Here is a 19589-nt window from a genome sequence, read left to right as displayed (position 1 = left end):
TTATTACTCATCTTTCTACTCTCCTATACACATTCCAGTATCTCTTATTCAAATCAGTGCTTGGTTGCTAGGGTAACTTGGACCCTAGCAACCAGATGGCTGAAATTGCAAACTAGAGGGCTGCTGAATAAAAAGCTAAATAACTCAAAAACCAAAAATAATAAAAAATTAAACCTATTGCAAATTGATTGAATATCACTCTCTACATCATATTAATAAGCATATTTATCAAGGGTCGAATTTCGAATTGAAAAAACCTCGAAATCAAAATTCAAAAAGACCAACCGAAATTAAGTCAAAGTTTTTTTTGGATGAATAGGTCAGTTTTTGATCGAATAGGTCCGTATTAGGTCCGAATCGTACGAATCAAATTAATAGCGCATTCGATCGAATTCGATTCAAAGTCCACCAATTGACTCCAAATTGGTTCTAGGAGGTCCCCCATAGGCTAAAACAGTAATTCGACAGGTTTTAGATAGCGAATGGTTGAATTTGAATTTTTAAACAGACAGTACATGATAAATTCGAAATTCTAATTATTTTGTAAATTCAAATCGAATTTGGACTATTCTCTAGTAGAGGTACACAAAAATAACGTGAAGTTCGAATTTTTTTCATTCGAAAATTCACCTCGACCTTTGATAAATCTGCCCCTGAAAGTAAAGGGGAACAACACCTGCCTTGAGGTTTGTAAATGTATTTGTAGATGAACCCTAAAAATTTCCAGGCATGCTTATAAGAAGAATATACAGGTCCTTTGTTTCTGATAGATAGTGAATTTGCAGTAATATAAAAACACTTTGGTCCTTGTATCATCTCCCAACACTGAAGTCTCGTTCCTCTGAAAGCAGTTACAGGGCCAATAAACTGGAGATTATCGAGAGCTGCAGAGCTGGTTAAGTGTCTGTCTCAGACTGTTGCACTGGCAGGTCTCACTGAGCACAGAGGGCATGAGAACTGCAAACAGTCCCACAAAGCCTCCTCTGTTTACCAGGACCCACTTCAGATATAAAGAAGCTCCTCGCTGAGCCCACATTCCGCATTTGGAAATTCTCTGCAGTTTATTTTTAATGTCTGAAAATCACCTTTGCACCAATATGTACACCGTTTCAATGCTGTACCCCAAAGTAAAATCCTTTTAAGGACCATCTATCCATACAATGGAGGTTGAGTAACTGACTATGCTCCTTAGTTGTGAAGGCCCTACTTCAGCTGTCCATAAACTGAAAGATTCTGACAAATGAGTGGACTTTTGCCTGATTTGGTCTGGACAAATGACTGGATAATGGCAAGGGCCTATGCAAACCTATTAGGAGAGGACGGCATCTTCAAAGCTGCACAGTAATTGTCTGGCCAATCCCTTAACAGATATTGGTTAGCCTGGCCATTGTTTTGGCCCCATCATTATTATTATATTTATTATTATTTATATAGTGCCAACACATTTTGCAGCCAGGGCTGTCTTTAGGTTTAATGCTGCCCTAGGCACTGGACCTAAACACAGCCTTTACATCGAGCTTGTGATGTCAGCGCGTCATGCACGTGACGTCACAAGGCGGATACCACAGAAGTGACGTCATCGCGCCGTGACATCACTTCCGCACGGCCCCCCTACCCCTCACCCCCCAGCTCCGTCACCGGATCTCTTATGGAAATGCATGGCGGTGGGTAGGGTAATTAAAAAAACAAAACAAAAGACTGAAAAAATAGGCACCCCCCCAAAACCGTGCCATCCTAGGCACAGGCCCTCAGGTGCCTTACACCCCTGTTTATTATACAGTGAATAAAGTACCCCCTCTTGTAAAATATAAGGATATTATAAGTTACCGAGGAGTTTCATGACCATATAAAAACACAAGGCCGAAGGCCGAGTGTTTTTATACAGGTCATGGAACTCCAAGGTAACTTATAATATCCTCATATTTTACAACTGGGGGTACTTTATTAATTATAATACACAAATTTTAGTGAGTCATGTGACAGAAATTACATCACTACTCACCGTTTATAACTGATGACATCACTACTCACCGTTTATAAGGATATAATTTACAGGATATTCATGGCTTTTGTGTATTATAGTGAAATATACCTCCCAGTCCCCCCGGACTATCCCAGATTACAATACCCCATAAAGATGGCGGCTTTTCAGTAAGAGGGTTAATAGGGAGTGTTTGGTTGTAGTTGGGCAATGCCTGGCAGTTGAAGAGTGTAGACTAAATTGTTCTGCTCTTTTATATTAAACTTTTGGGAGATATATTGTGTATATAGTATTAGCTGGTTACTGTTAATTAAAGGGGTGGTAAATTAACTTTTAGTATGTTATAGAATGGCTAATTCTTAGCAATTTTTTTTCTTTTTCATCGTTTTGAACTCTCTCCAGATTTCAAATGGGGGGTCACACCCCATCTAAAAAAACAAGAGCTCTCTAAGGCTACATATTTATTGTTATTGCTACTTTTTATAACCGGTCTTTCTTTTTAGTCCCTCTCCTACTCATATTCCAAATCAATGCACGTTTGCTAGGATAATTTGGACCCTAGCAACCAGATTGCTGAAATTGCAAACTAAAGAGCTGCGGAATAAAAAGCGGAATAACTCAAAAACCACAAATAATTAAAAACGAGAAACCAATGGCAATTTGTCTCAGAATGTCACTCTCTATATCATACTAAAAGTTCATTTAAAGATGAACAAGCCCTGCAACAACACTGCTTCTAAAGCACTCTTCCAAAATAACTCGGGATACTAAAATTATTAGAGGATTAACCTATTGAAAACAGGAATTGCTACCAGCCAGTGGAAGGAGATACATGCAGCCTACCATCAGTGAGCGTGGAGTAAAAGGAAAGGACAGTAGGAATGGGGTATCAGAAGGGCAGTGTATGTTCAAATATTCATTGGAAATCTTTTTTAAAACTTTCATGCTAACCCATTTTATCGCATTATTTTCCAGGAGCCGCTGTCTGCTATAGGATCTGCCCCTGCTCTTGTTTCCCATCCGTTACATGATAGCAAGGAGTCTGCCACGAGCAAAGAATGTGGAGGCAAAGTAGAAGAAATATTTTCCTCCTTAATTACCGAGGACCTGAGTGTGCCTTCTGCTGCTCCCAGGTAACCCATGAGATAAACTTAAACACTGAATTATTATTTCACCTACTTATTCTTTCTGGGTCCCCCCCCCCTCTCTCTCTCTCTCTCTCTCTCTCTCTCTTTCTCTCTCTCTCTTCTATCTTTCTCTCTACTCGTCTCATTCTAACTTTATTGTCATGTTCACACTTTAGGGTAGGACTTGACAACGCGTTTGGAGCCGACACGTCGCAATGCAACTAAACGCATGCGACGTGTCAGATGTTCTCACAGCGAGCTGTGTTTTGATCCGACAGAAGAAATCCAAGTAGAATCCAAGAGCCAAAAATTTTGTATAAAAAAGATATAGGATAATACCTGATGCGTTTCGTGTCACGCAGGGACACTTAATCATAGGCCTATGATTAAGGGGTCCGTTTACTAAAGTGCGGTAAATCTGACTTTAAGTTTCCGCATGTTATCGCTGAGAATATTTTTACGCCAGAATATTCGCAGCGACTAAGTTTACTAAACAGCGATGCGCTCAGAAGTCATTGCGATCACTTGCGGTAACTACGTTAAGGAACCAGCTTACGTTAGCGGTAATTTTAGCGAGTTGCGAATTTTCTGGCGAAAAATTACGTTTTTGCGAATATTTATGCTATAAAATAGTCTTGTTTTATGGCGGTTATTATGGCAATTTTTACTGTGACATTTATGGCCAGAAATGCATCTTCAAAACTCATAAACTTTATTGACTGATTATACCATCCAACAACATCACCAGAGTAACACCAATCAGACATGTCTGCATCATATAAACCCTTCTGCCAATAGAATCATAGGAACAAGAAATGATACCAGTCAATCTCTTTGCTTCATAGAAATGCACAGTTTAATGTAGCCAATCACAATGAAACCAAAAAAGTGTAGACGCTGACGAATCCTTGGAGTTTGATGCCGCTGCCAATAATACGACTCTGAGCTGAAACTGCTGCTGTTGCACCAGATAGAAGCAGAAGCCAAAACATCCTGTCAGCAATAGCTACAGATCTCTCTCCTGTCAGTAAAGAATGATGGGTAAAAAAAACAGTATTATGGGATATTTCCTGCCCCTTGAGAATTTTTTGGCGAAAAAAATACTTTTACGCCACTACATAGGTGGCGGTAAAAGTTTGCGAATATTCTGGCGTTAATTTTGTCTTTAGCACATTTCGCTGTTTAGTAAACCATGCGTTAATGTGTACGTAGCGTTATTTTCAGCGAATGCGATAACTGGCGAACAATTATTCTTGCGCAAGAAAATTCGCAAATTTATATTTACCACAGGTTTGTAAACTGGCGATAACATATTTGGCGAAAATTCTGTCTATATATTGTGCGAATATTTTTAACGCACTTTAGTAAACGGACCCCTAAGTGTCCCTGCGCAACACAAAACGTGTCAGGCATTATCCTTTTAGATGTAATGTAAAATAAAGAACTATATATTTTTTATACTCAATTTTTGGCTCTTGGATTCTACTTTTGTTGGACGTTCTGGATTAGTGCCTGCTGTTTATTGTGTCCTAGGCAGGAGAATAGGTAAAGAAGCATATCTAATATTCCTGTTATCCTCATCGTGATTGCATTATCTTGTCATAATGCTGTGGGTTCAAACCAGTAACTGGTGGACATCACCAAGAGCTTATATCTATACTTTCTGTGCTGTGTTCTTCATTTGTTACAGAGCCAAGCCTATGGCTAAACTTTGGGGGCAACGGGTGGAGATTACCAGCTATTATATGTTAAATAGAAGCAGTATACAGCAAGAGATGCCCATGTGGCTTTATCACGGCCATTGAGCTTAGAATACCAGAGTTGTACAGCAGCTGCTTCAGGGGTATGAGAATGCCATAGGAATGTGGGAGCTGGCTGACATGGAGGAATGTGAAGCAGTTGCACTTGTGGCCAGCTGATGTCTGGAGTAACGGTGGTTTTATTAGATCAGTCACTGGCTAATGGATGTCTATTCAGAATACCCCGAGCCCAGCAATATGGTAGCTTCCACCTATGTGCATTGAAGGAACAATAACACCAAAAAATGAAGGTGTTTTAAAGGAATGGCAGTATAATGTAGGGTTTCCCTTCACTGGTAATACTGCTGTGTTTGCATCAGAAACACAACTATAGTTTATATAAACAAGCTGCTTTGTAGTCATGGGGGCAGCCATTCAAGCACAGGATACTCAGTAGATAACAGATAAGTACTACTATAGTTTATATAAACAAGCTGCTTTGTAGTCATGGGGGCAGCCATTCAAGCACAGGATACACAGTAGATATCAGATAAGTACTACTAAAGTTTATATAAACAAGCTGCTGTGTAGCCATGAGGGCAGCCATTCAAGCACAGGATACACAGTAGATAACAGATAAGTACTACTATAGTTTATATAAACAAGCTGCTGTGTAGCCATGGGGGCAGCCATTCAAGCACAGGATACACAGTAGATAACAGATAAGTACTACTATAGTTTATATAAACAAGCTGCTGTGTAGCCATGGAGGCAGACATTCAAGCACAGGATACACAGTAGATAACAGATAATTACTACTATAGTTTATATAAATAAGCTGCTGTGTAGCCATGGGGGCAGCCATTCAAGCACAGGATACACAGTAGATAACAGATAAGTACTACTATAGTTTATATAAACAAGCTGCTGTGTAGCCATGGAGGCAGACATTCAAGCACAGGATACACAGTAGATAACAGATAATTACTACTATAGTTTATATAAATAAGCTGCTGTGTAGCCATGGGGGCAGCCATTCAAGCACAGGATACACAGTAGATAACAGATAAGTACTACTATAGTTTATATAAACAAGCTGCTGTGTAGCCATGGGGGCAGCCATTCAAGCACAGGATACACAGTAGATAACAGATAAGTACTACTATAGTTTATATAAACAAGCTGCTGTGTAGCCATGGGGGCAGCCATTCAAGCACAGGGTACACAGTAGATAACAGATAAGTACTACTATAGTTTATATAAACACGCTGCTGTGTAGCCATGGGGGCAGCCATTCAAGCACAGGATACACAGTAGATAACTGATACGTACTACTATAGTTTATATAAACAAGCTGCTGTGTAGCCATGGGGGCAGCCATTCAAGCACAGGATACACAGTAGATAACAGATAAGTACTACTATAGTTTATATAAACACGCTGCTGTGTAGCCATGGGGGCAGCCATTCAAGCACAGGATACACAGTAGATAACAGATAATTACTACTATAGTTTATATAAATAAGCTGCTGTGTGGCCATGGGGCAGCCATTCAAGCACAGGATACACAGTAGATAACAGATAAGTACAACTATAGTTTATATAAAGAAGCTGCTGTGTAGCCATGGAGGCAGACATTCAAGCACAGTATATACAGTAGATAACAGATACATTCTGAAGAATCCCAAATATGCTACAGAGCTTATTTGTTACCAGCTACAGTACATATCCTGTGCCTTTTCAGCTTGAATGGCTGCCCCCATGGCTACAAAGCAGCCTGTTTAAATAAACGACTTTAGTGTTTCTGAAGCAAACATACCAGTTTTATTAGTACATTATATTTTCATTACTTTTAAATTCTTTAAATTTTTGGTGTTGCTGTTCCTTTAAAAGGGAATGTTCTACATACAAAATAAACATGGAGGGAAAATAGACGTTAAATGCATGGCATGCTACCACTTTAAATGAATTTATACTGTTCCTTATACGATACCCTGCAGATAAAAGGCATGCCCACCCATGTATATGTTTCAGCATGTTTCAGACAGAAGGCAACTTGGCACATTTAAGTAACAGCAGTTCAAGCGGTGCTGTATTACACTGTGCTATAGAATGTTAAGAAACCAGAATGGCATTTTCCTCCCAAGGGCGTAGGTCAAGGACAAGAATAAACATACAAACAAGTGGAGGTCATCAGCTTCCTAACAGGTCAGCTTAGAGGCAAAAGCCACGACTCCAGCACTTTCACTGTTACATTTGGCACGCAGGTGTACCATGTACCATGTTGGACTACAATTCACAACATCCTGGTGACAATCGAAACCTGGCAGCCAGACTTCCAATCCAACGGCCTAACCTCTTGACACTGACTGCCGAGCTCACAATCAGATGGAAAAGTTATGCAACCGTTTTATTGGCAGACTAAGGAGGGATTCCGAGTGCTGGGAGTAGTTCCAGTAGTAATGAACAAACTCATAACAGTTGGCTTTCAGCAAAAGAATTGTTTTTAACCATAACCATGCAAGTGCCTATACAGTAAGTCAGCATTGGAGATATAGTATATAATATTTATATAATATATATAATCTGGCACATTAGCTCTTGTGCTGAAGTCCATCAGTACTTGTAATTGTACAGTACAGTAATTGTTTGGAACTACTCCTGTACCTCTAGATGTAGATGCACACCATGTATAAAAAAATAATGCACTCATTAAAGGGGTTGTTTACCTTTAAGTTAACTTTTAGTATATTATAGAATGACTAATTCTAAGCAACTCTTCAACTGGCCTTTATTTTTTTTTACAGTTTTTGCATTATATGCGTTTCTATTCTCTTTCCAGTTTTCAGATGGAGGTCACTGACCCCCAACTGCAAAAACAGATGCTATGTAAAGCTAAATTTATTTACTCGTCTTTCTGTTTAGACCCTCGTCTATTCATAATCCAGTCTCTTATTAAAATCAGGCATGGTTGCTTGGGTAATTTGAACCCTAGCAACCAGATTGCTTAAATTGTAAACTGGAGAGCTGCTGAAAAAAATAACTAAAAAAACACAAGAAGTAAAAAATGAAACCAATTGCAAATTGGCTCAGAATATAAAACTCTATTAATTTAAAGGTAATCATCCCCTTTAAATACATATTTCAGTAGTAGCCCCGATATACCTATATCCAAAAGGTGTCTTGGGAATTACCTCTATTAGAAGCCCTTGCTGCTACCTGCATAGAAAGTGTTATCATAGTTTCGTAGGGTCTCTCCTATTGAATTGCCATTTAAACATATCAGGAAAATAGCCAAGTGTAGAGTGATATAGAGTGGAAAGCTTTTGTTTAGTTTGTATTATTCTTCTATTTGCACCGAGCGGTTTGCTGGGGTTTTAGAATCATAAGCACAGTTGGTGATCATTTAATATTTCATCGATGGAGCTGAAAGAGTGATAAATGAGTATGTGATTCGGCTGATTTTTAGGAAGTGATGAGCGGTACTTTGTCTTTGAGTTCAACGTTAACTTCCCCTTTTATTATCCAGCAGTCTGGTAACGGAAACATTTATCACTCTCGCATCAGAGATTACCGAGGGAACATTCTAACACCTCCAAGCGTTGTCAGTAGTCTCCAAGCACTTGGTGTTTATGAAGCAGCCCTGGTGCCTGGGATAAGTACAGTGGCGTCAATATTTGAGTACAGTTATAACAGTGCTGTGCCTTTAAATTAAACTGTATTGATCAGTTGTCATTATATGCAACATTGATTTATTGTATTGTATCCTTTTGTATATAGTATTGGATTAATGGGCTGTTCCTGCTGAATTCTGCTTAGTACATGGGAATACCTGTGCTGGCACAATTTTTATGGTTATCTTTCTCTAAAGCCTTAGATAGTTGCTCCTGTTATAAAATATTTAATTTATGGCCCTGTTCAGCTAACCATGCCTGCATATACAGTGCATCAGTGTTTTCACCCAGGCTGCTACTGCTCCCTCTCTGCTAGCTTGCTGTAGTGAGATTATAAAACAAATGGGGGGCTATGGTAGGTGTAGAGGGTTGTGGCCAGCTCTGAGACAATGGCTGCTTAGGTAAGGCTCAAAATGACTAGGGATGCACCGAATCCAGGTTTCGGTTCAGTATTCGGCCAAGATTCGGATTTTTTCAGCAGGATTCGTATTCGGCCGAATCGTTCTGCCCTGATGAACCGAATCCGAATCCTAATTTGCATATGCAAATTAGGGGCAGGGAGGGAAATCACGTGACTTTTTGTCACAAAACAAGGAAGTAAAAAATGTTTTCCCACCCCTAATTTGCATATGCAAATTAGGATTCGTATTCAGTTCAGTATTCGGCCAAATCTTTTGCAAAGGATTCGGCCGAATCCAAAATAGTGGATTCAGTGCATCCCTAAAAATTACATTTGCACCTGTGAAGAGTAATTGTACCGTTGCTTAGAATGAGCGAGTCTATCACATGCTAAAAGTTGACTTGAAGGTGATCCACCCCTTTAAATTAAAGGGGAAGTAAGACCATTTCAGGGTCAGACTCTGCAAGAAGGGTGTTGTGGCTGGGGCGGGGGGACCTGAGGTGCTTGATCTGTTTTTGCTGCGCTGCAAACCCCCCTCCGGCCCCATCGCACCTAAATTTTTTCCTGCTCATGGCCACAACCAGGGGCCAGGAGGGAAGTCGGGGGACAGCGCCAATAACGGGTCTGGGCCTGCAGGACCCACAAGGACCAGGGGCCCACTGTTTTTTCCCAGTGTCCTGCAGGCCCAGTCCGGCCCAGCATGCAACATATTCCTATTTTCCAATGTTTGTGTATGTTCCCCATTATTTATCAGGCTGCCTAACTCAGCTAGTGGAATAATGACATTGCTCTTGTCAACAGTCATTCTCCTACTTCCATTGTGCTCACTGATTATTTTTATTTTTCCCTGCAGTGGAGAGGTCCCGTTGCCGTATGGCTGGGAGGAAGGACAGCTGCTTCCTGTGGTTCCGCTCGCTGATCTTTATATAGCAGGCCTGGGAGACAAGGGATCAACCAGTAGCCCACACCCTGGAACCATTAGGTATCCTTGCAATGTGCATGTCTCCTAATGTGTTTCTTGTGTAACAGCTGTGGCTGAGGAATAAACTGTTTGAAGCTGTTTATTATTCCTTATCCTAATATAATCTGGGTGGCGTCTTTGCTTGCTATGCTGCATCACTACTGTCTGCACTGGGCATGCCCCGCAATAAGTCAGCTTCCAGGGGTAAATCATGTATCTACAAGCCAGACAAGAGTCATGCACAGACCTGCTGAATTCATTCCCTGCTGTCATAACTGGGACTAGATACAAGGAGAAAAGAATTATAGCTATGCATAATGAAACCACAGAATAAATTCATGTATATGAATACATTTACAGAAAAGAGAATAAAAGTCGTCCCAAAGAGCAGGTATAATTGCTTCTGCAGTTTAGTGGCAGTTTTAGTGGTCTAGTCTTGTTTTAGAATAAAAACAGATACGTAGATATGAAAACAGGCACCCTGCTTAAGTTCTATAGGTCACAACAGTAAATAGACAGGATTAGTGAATCTGTCGCATTTCGCTTAGCCGAAAAATTTGTGAAACAGAAAAAAAACGAAATTTTTTACGTGCGCAACAATTTTTCTCACTCCAAATTCATTAAAGTCAATGGGCGGATTTTTTATTGTGTCGACTTTTCTGTCTCTGAGACCTTTTCTCTGGTGAATTATTGCCACAGTTTAGTGAAAAAATTCGATAGCGAAAACTTGGAATTTCGCCACAAATCCATGACTTCTGAAAAAATTCGCTCATCACTAGACAGGATAACTATTCCCCCACAAATCTCACCATGGCTGCTCTTTGGAGGGTCCTCCAATAGGGGTTACCCCTTCAGTTTGGAAACAGTTGGCTTAAAGAGGTGGTTCACCTTTAAGAAAACTTTTAATATTTAAAAATAATGACTAATTTTAAGCAACTTTTCAAGTGGTCTTTGTTATTTATTTTTTTATAGTTTTTGAATTGCCTTCTTTTGCGGACTCTTTCTAGCTTTCAAATGGGGGTCACTGACCCCATCTAAAAACAAATGCTCTGTAAGGCTACAAATTTATTGTTATTGTTACTCATCTTTCTATTCAGGTCCCTCCATGGTTGTTAGGGTCATTTGGATCCTAGCAACTAAACTGCAAGATGGAGGGCTGCTAAATAAAAAGCTAAATAACTTAAAAAACTAAATTAAAGGCAAATTGTCTCAGAATATCACTCTTTACATTATACTAAAAGTTGATGTAAAAATTAATAATCTTTTTATATAATTTGCAAGCCTACTGATACAGATGCAGACACATATAATTTGCTAGGGGCTGCACTGTGCAACCTCTCGGCTAAGCCACTGAAGAGTTCATCATGTGATCTTTCTCAGTGTTCATTTATATATGTAGGGCAAAAATGAAGTGGTCTCAGGTCCATGTCCATGTTTTGGGTTCTTGTCCTCCAGCTGCTCTGGTCTCAAGTGCCTGCACAGTGTGCCACCCCAGTGGGTAGGGTACTGAATGGATAACTAACCAATACCCTCCACCACAAGGTAGCACACTGCACATGAGCTTGTTCCAGCATGAAATCTATGACTGCTCCACAGGCCCCTGAAACAGCGCTTATGTACACTGGGACACAATTTTTTTTTTTTTAAATATTTTTGGTAATTTTTCATGAAATATTGATTCAAACAAATCTAACTGGAAGCACACAACCCCATCCCAATTGCCTTCTACAGAAACTGATCGGTCTGTAGTAGAATATTGCAGTAGGCCCTTTAAGTAGGTCCTGAAACTAGGCCAGGTTAAATTGCTTCCTCCTATAGGCTTGTATTCTAGAGTTCATAGAATGTGGCTAATTGTGTGCCCTCAGAAAAGATGCAGAGTTGGAACATGCTAGGCTTGAGTCAATCTTGCTGGGTTCATTTTCTCTGAGCCGCTCTCTGTGGTCTTATCTGTTTGGCAGGAGACCAGAGACGTCATATTGTTCTCAGAGCTGGCGACCAGACTTAATTTATCTTTTCATTTACCAAACTTCTTGTCCTTCAGTCTCTTCAAGCAGTTCTTAGGGGAAGTTGGGAGCTGGTCTTTAGAAGTGATCTGCTGTAGACCAGGGATACCAAACTTCTTGTCCATCAGCCTCTTCCAGCAAAGTTCTTAGGGGAATCTGAGAGCTGTAGTTCTGGTCTTTAGTAGTGATCTTTGGATTTGATTGCCCTACTCTTCAAAATACAAATACAAGATAACAAATAAGTAGTGATACATGCAGCAAATATATCCCTACCTGGTGATGAACTACTTTAATGCTATTTCAGCCCACTGGGTGATGTGATTAACCAATGTGATTAACCTTACTCAAAGCAATCAGATGTTAAAGTCTGACCCTTTGGATGTTGCATATGGCTTTTTGGGTCTTTGGAGTTGTGATTTGCATGAACCCTAATTTCTGCATGTTGTGGCCTTACTTTGCTTGATTATGCTGTGGTTGGTCAAACTTTGCTGATGCCCTCTGCTTCCTAATGCTAAATCAAACTTATACAGATCTAAGAACCATTGATCTCACTGCCTGCCATGTTTCCCCCAGTGAAGAATCAATGGAAAATCCAAACTTAGAAGAAGAAATCGGACTTATTGGAATTCTGAGAGAATGGGGAAAGGATGTGCTCCCTGAAAAGCTCCCCTTAAAGTCAGATAATGAATATGAGGACTCCACTTTGTTGTCAGAGGATGAAACAGAAGAGCCAGTTGGTGGAGGGGGCCTACATTTACCAAGCACATCAGAAGCATCTCCAACCTTCCAGAGCACTATAGACATGAAAACAGAAGCCAGCGAATGCCTTACAAATAATGACAAGGAAAATAAGATTGCACTCCTTAAAGAAGACACAAGTGTCTCAGAAACACCCCATCATATACAAGAATTTCCATTATTATCCAACAGGGAGGAATCTCTATTACAGCTAGAGGGTTTGTTGGGAAGCTCTGACAAAACTGTCCAAGCCGCAGTAGATTCTAGAGATTGTGTTACTTCTCAGGACATACAACAAGGTTTGCCGAAATTTTCTGTCAGTGAGTCTTTGACTACAGATGGTGTGAATACCCAGACAAGCAAAGTGGAAGGCTTAATCCAGCCTTATATAGCAGATGGCAGCTCAGAGAAGAATAAAGATATAGACAAAATGCCAATTCAGGAAGGATCCTTAACAGACAGATATGAGGGATGCGAAGAAACCCTAGCAATTCCAGAATGTGTGCCCTCTGTCACATTGCTACAGCATATGGGAAGTCCAGACACAGTTAGCCATAAGCCAATTACATCATCAGCTGATGCACAGTCTGGGCAGCAGGCTATAGAGAAGGAGAGACTTATACTGGGACAGATGGCTGAATATACTGGTTATCAAAATGTTATTGAAACACAAGCCAAGGAATCAGATACCATAGATGTTCTCAGTACGGGGAAGATTGTCTCTAAAGACATGAAACTGAGACTGGGAGACAAGTCTGACAACATCGATTCAGAGTCCACAAGTCAAAAAATCAATTATGATACCAATTTGAATGATATAAACTCTGCATTTGATTTAAAGGATGAATGTCTTTCTAAATTAGATATAGCAAAAGGCAACGTTGACAATAAGGTTCTTCCTGAAGAGGCCACCTTACATGATGTATATGCTCCAAACCTTGAAGGAGACAGTATGATCTTCACTCTTACAGCACCCAGTCAATTTGTTCTCGATACAACTTCAGTGCCTCATGTTTCCACAATGGGTGTTGAGGATAAGCTTATAGACAATGATCATAATAAGATCAAGGAAGAGCAAAGCAATCTAGATAAGACAAACATATCTTGTGCAGATGAAACACTAAGAAGTAAAGATTTCCAGTCTGAAGAGCCCATGTCCAGTAGAGAGAAGGAGCAGTACAATGAAGGGTCAAGGAAAGAAGCAGACACAGAGGAAGAAGGTACTGGAGCTACTAGAAAGCTTTACATTGGTAATAATAAGCAAACATCAAAGAGTATACAGCAGAAAACTGCAGAGAATGATACAGAGGCTGTTAAGTTATTTGTGGCTGTAAGTGACCCATTATTGAAAGAGGCACTACCCTTTATTTCAATGTCTGAAGAGCTCCCAGAAGAAAAAGGACATGAGATGGTTATTGTACCCAATGACTCTATGGAATTTTTAGAATGTTATGGAGAATCTATGTTTGAGGAAAACATATCCAAAGTCCAAAACACAGATACCACCATTAATGTTGGATTACCAGTTTCAATTCTGTGCAATGTGGATAGTCTAAACCTCAAGCCACATGGTGCAACAAAGGAGTCAGCTATAGTTCAGCCAACCCAAAATTCTCTCCTTGCAACTACAGAAGCTGAAGCCTCACAGTCCTTAAAAGAAGAAGAAAATTCCAGCACAATCCTGGGAAACATAACTATTAAGCATAAGGAGGGGCCCCTAACTGCATTAAGTCAGCAAGGGAAAGCTTCCTTAGAGGAAACACCCAACCCAGCTTCTGACAGTCTTTTGTGCTCTGTCAAACTTTCACAAGATCCCGAACTGCTGGAGGACCCCTTAAATAGTATTACTGATTTTCAGCTAGCAGTTGGTAAAGCACCCAAAAATATCAATGAAGCTGGTTCTAATATAACTAAAAGTACAGGAAATGTGGAAAAGGAGCCTATAACGCACATGGAAGCATTCAGCTTGTCATCTGCAAATGCCATTGCAACTGATATGGAACATGTTGTAAAAGCAATCCAGAGCAATGACACTTCAAAAGAGCTTTGCACACAAGAAATAACCAGACCTGTCTCGTCACTTATTGTGTCTTCTGTTAATTCTAGAATGGAAGAGCTGCTCCCTGAGGCATCTATTGACAATGCAGCTCATAAAGGAACTGGAAATAGCTCTGAAGCAATGTGCATTGACCAGGAAGTTTATTCAGAAACAGAGACCATCTCATCATTTAGCTCTTCTGAACCCGAACTGAAGCCACCTCCAAAACCTGAATTAACAAACCAGACCTTACAAAACATCTCTGGTTTAGAGTATTCTGTTGTTAATACTGAGCAACTAAGCAGCCCTACATCTGAGAGTCTTCTTGTGGGTGACAGCAGGACATGTGAAAACTTAGCAGCTGCACAAGATGACCACAAAAGAAAGTTATCTAGTACAGATTATTCTGCAGGTGCTCCCAAAACAATATTTACAGATGAGCTAGAAGAACTGCCATTTGTAGACTCCAGGACTAGTCCCATATCTGAAACTATGCTAGGTCCATATAATAATGTCCTTGTACAATCTCCTTCTGGCAGAGATATTCAACAGTTATTCCTGGACAGTTGCCCAAGACTTCTAAACCAACAGGATCCATGCCCGGATATAAAACCGATAAAAACTGCTACTGAATATCCCCCTGTGACTCCTGAAACAGTGACTAAAGATCCACCACTGTTTGAAGGTCCTAGTATGAGTGAGGTCAAACAGTCTCACAAAATAAAAAATACACGTAGTTCTCCAGTAGTAGAGGAATCACAGGTTCCAAAAACAACACCAGCATTAAGCAGTAGAACAGCAGAACCTGGATCTCTGGAAGACAACCTGCTGAGAATAGATTGCGACAAGGCTGATGAAGTAGAACAAGATGGTGTCAATATTCAGAGTCTCTTTAATGTTACAGAATCAGAAATTAAGGAAGATTTGTATTTCCCATCAACAACAGAAAATAATGATAATGAAAATAAGAAACATATTGATGGCCACAACATTCAGTTTGTAGATAATACAGCAGAAGATCTGTTGCATGATGGGAACCAAAGCTTGGATACTGTACAAACCAAGGAATTTCCAAACTGTGTTTTTCCAGATGTAGCACAAAAACATAGTGCACAGGCTTTAAAGTTGGAGGAAACACTGGTCACTGAGCACCCTGCAGGGAAACATCCTGAGACTGTTTGCAAAGAAAATCTTGAATTTAACCCTGATTTTAATAAGACAACAGGAGATTGTTTTCAGGAGCTTTCCAATTTGAAAAATGACACTTTCACTACCAAAGAAGACAAAGAGATTTTAGTAGGACACGATAATATCACCGATACCTTACCTGATTCTGGAATAGACGTATCCCCACAAAGTGTACCCAACGAGCGGAGCAAGGAAACTGGAAGCCAAGTTCCTTCTATCCAACAAGTTCCTCAGCAGATGCTGGCATCCATGGAAAGCCTGGGAGATAAGGGATTTATTTTCCAAATCTCAGATTTTGCTTGTGTAGAGGTGGGAGATTCCTCCATGAAACAACATACAGAAGTTAAAGAAACAGAGCAGAGCAAAGTAAAAGGTGTTGTCTCCAACAATACAGAAACGACAGGAAATGTAGATCTATCTGCTAATAGCATTACTGATGATCACCCAGGTGAAGAAGAAATGCAAGTCAATACTCTCATATTAGATGGACCACTCCAATCCAATAAGATGGAAGAAGAGCTAACTCTGCCAGTGGCTAAAATGATTTCTGTAGAAGCAGTTCCTGACTTATATTTTGCCCCAGAAGATACAGATGTTCTAGCTGATACGCCATGCTCCTCTCCGAAAGAAACAGAAACAGAAATACTATTTGACATGACATACCCTAATTTTAAAGAGACAGAAATACTATTTGATATACCATGTCTTGCTCCTACAAAGTTGGAATGTTCATCTGGCGAACCTTGTCCCACTACTACCGAGACAGAAAGATCCTCTTGTGATGTTGTTACTCTACCAGGGCAACCTTTGATTCAAGGGCAGGATTCAAGCCTTTTGGAGTCAAATGGCGCAAATATATTGGATGAAAAAGTAAGTAGTACTTTAGAAATTTCACATCAAAAAACAGAAATGGTTTCTGTAGATATACATACTGGTATATATGATGTTGTGGAGCAAATACAACTTTTCAGCGAGGACAGGCAACCAGGCTCCCTAGATCTTGATACTCAAGAGACACAAGAACCAGTTTCTGAAGACCCTGTGACTAAAAAAGAGAAACCTCTATCTCCATTGCCTAGCAGTGAACTAAAAATATCATCTGCATTGGAGTTTGCAAATAAAGACACAGAGCTTCCTTTGATCCAGGATGCCTCTGAGAAAAAAAGACTGGCTTCCGTGGAACCTTCTGGTCATGTAGAGGAACAGACTTGTAGAGAGTCTGCCAACGAAGATAAGGAATTCACTAATAACGATGCTGTTACAAAAGATAAGAAGCATACTTTAGACTCTGCAACTGATGAGGAAGAGCACACTTCAACCATGCCGGTTACTAAACAGATGGAGCTCGCTTTGGCAGATCATGCCAATAAAGGGAATGAACCAATTTTGTTAAAGTATGTTGTTAAAGACAAGCCATGCACATCTGTAAAGCATGGCACTAAAAAGGCAAAGATTAAGGATGCCTCTCAAAAGCCTGAAACGACTATAGATTGTTACAAACATGAGGACAAACAGACATCTAAAGAAACTGCTATTATAGATCAGAACCTCTCTTTTATAGAGTCTTCTACAAATGAGAAGGACGTCACTGTGCCAGTCGCTAAAGAGACAAAGATCACTTTGATAGAGCATGGTGCTCAACATACAGTGGATCTCATGAAAACGAAAAAAATAAGTCCAACTGCTGCTAAAAATCTTGAACCCACCTTGGAAGAGCATGTACATAAAAAGAAGGTAGTGACTTCTGTAGATCCTGCTGTGAAAGAGATGGAATTGATTTCTGTGCATGATGTTTCTACAGAAATGGTCTATACCTTGGAAAAGCATGTAGTTGAAGAGAAGGCACTTGCTTCTGAAGATTTTGCTACAAAAGAGAAAGAATGCAGAGTCTCTGTAAAGACTATCACAAATGATATGGATTCCACCTTAATAGCGTATGCACCTGAAGAGACAGCAATCACATTTGTAGATAAAGCCCAGAAAGAAAACACTGTTTTCACTAAAGAAATGGAACCAACCGTGGAAGAAATTACACCTAGAGAGAAGGACACCAAGGACAAGGATCACATTTCTATAGAGACTTTCACTAAAGAGGAAGAGTCCAGTTTAATGGAGAAGATCACAAAAGAGATTTGTATAGCTTCTTCTACAAATGAGAAGGACATCACTGTGCCAGTCACTAAAGAGATGGAGATCACTTTGATAGAACATGGTGCTCAACATACAGAACCCACTGCAGTTGATCTCATAAAAAAGAAAATAATAAGTCCAGCCTTTGCTAAAGATCTTGACTCCAATTTGGAAGAGCATGTACCTAAAAAGAAGGTAGTGACTGCTGTAGATCCTGCTGTGAAAGAGATGGAATTGACTTCTGTGCATGATATCACTACAGAAATGGACTGTACCTTTGAAGAGCATGTAGCTGAAGAGAAGGCACTTGCTTCTGTAGATCTTGCTACAAAAGAGAGAGAATGTACATTTGTAGACACTGTCACTAATGATATGAATTCCACCTTAATTGCCACTGCACCTGAAGAGACTGCAATCTCATCTGTAGATAGTGTCCAGAAAGAGATTACTGTTGTCACTAAAAAAATGAAACCAACCGTGGAAGAAATTATATCTAGAGAGAAGGACACCAAGGACAAGGAACACATTTCTATAGAGACTTTCACAAAAGACAAAGAATCCAGTTTTATGGAGAACATCCCAAAAGAGATGAAACCGACTTCTATAGATAAGTACAAAAATGAGGAGTTACAGGTATCTAAAGAAGCCATTGCCAAAGATAAAACATTGTCTTTTACATATTCTGGCACAAAGGAAATTGAAGCCACTTCTACAGGCCATAAAACAATGGAGTTTACACTCATGGATCATGACAGTAATGAGAAGCAACTGTCTGAGAAGGGACACACTTATTCAGAGCCTTTGGCTAAGGAGATCAAACCCACCCTTGTAGAACCTGTGTTTATAGATCAGGGACACTCCTCAATTGACAATGTCTCTAAACAGAAGAAAGCAGCTTCCAAGAAGAGCAAACCAATTTCAACAGAGTGTGCTACAAAAGAGAAGGAACTCGATTTAATGGTGCTTAGTCCTTCCTCTCTTTTAAAGTCCACACCTGACAGTCAAGTTCCCAGTTCAGGACATCTGAATCCAAGTCCAATACATGATTACACTGATGCAGCTTCTACTAATACAGTCATCAGAAGTCCAACCTTTCCCGTGCCTGACTCGTACAGTTTTACCCAGAAGTTACGCAGTGTTCTACATTCTGACAAGACATTCACCAGGAAAAGTGCAACACCTACCTCCCCGGAACCTCTCATTCTTCCCTCAAGTCCCAGGCTGGTCGCTGAAGGAACCCATACTCTAAGGTACATCAGCCAAATATATCTATCTATATAGAGTTTCAGTAGTGGGATTTGTAGCAAGAACTGAAGTGTGTTATGTGATGAACTTGAGAAGGGTGTAGTCATAGCAGTTGCTGTAACCCAGTTAGGGCCCCAAATGAATATGTGTTCCATTGTGTTGTTTGACACAAGATACATCACTAAGCACAGATTATAGTTAATGATATTAGTAAACCCTGTGTTTTGCAGTGCTTCATCTTGACTTTTGTGTAGTATATCCTAACAAATGGTGCTTCATTATGTCATCATTTACAATCGGTACTTAGTACTGTCACCTGTGACCTATTATATACGATACATTTTAATGGATCCGTTTCTTTAAAA

The 19589-nt window shown here is 40.0% G+C and overlaps 1 protein-coding gene and 1 long non-coding RNA gene across 11 annotated transcripts in view; one reads left to right on the top strand and one right to left on the bottom strand.

The window, feature by feature from the left end:
- Positions 1–16894, bottom strand: part of LOC121395813 — a 33628-nt gene extending 16734 nt beyond the window's left edge. Inside the window, exons 1-4 of one of the 2 annotated variants that reach the window (XR_005962698.1) lie at positions 16782–16894; positions 16550–16680; positions 15989–16107; positions 11717–12096 (exon numbers count right to left, since the gene is read on the bottom strand). This is a non-coding gene — a long non-coding RNA (uncharacterized LOC121395813). Of the gene's footprint in view, positions 1–11716; positions 12097–15988; positions 16108–16549; positions 16681–16781 lie in introns of those variants that run through there. The other variant, XR_005962697.1, reaches the window with a different exon arrangement.
- tacc2.L (transforming, acidic coiled-coil containing protein 2 L homeolog) overlaps positions 1–19589 on the top strand; it is a 122197-nt gene that overhangs the window by 22636 nt on the left and 79972 nt on the right. For all 9 annotated transcript variants that reach the window (XM_041570253.1, XM_041570255.1, XM_041570256.1 and 6 more), the window contains exons 4-6: positions 2957–3114; positions 9775–9903; positions 12459–19229. In XM_041570253.1, the coding sequence (XP_041426187.1) occupies positions 2957–3114; positions 9775–9903; positions 12459–19229 (7058 nt within the window). The remainder of the gene's footprint in view (positions 1–2956; positions 3115–9774; positions 9904–12458; positions 19230–19589) is intronic.

Source organism: Xenopus laevis, chromosome 7L (assembly GCF_017654675.1).
Source record: "Xenopus laevis strain J_2021 chromosome 7L, Xenopus_laevis_v10.1, whole genome shotgun sequence".
Lineage (NCBI taxonomy): Eukaryota > Metazoa > Chordata > Amphibia > Anura > Pipidae > Xenopus > Xenopus laevis.
This window is presented reverse-complemented; position numbering and strand designations above follow the sequence as displayed.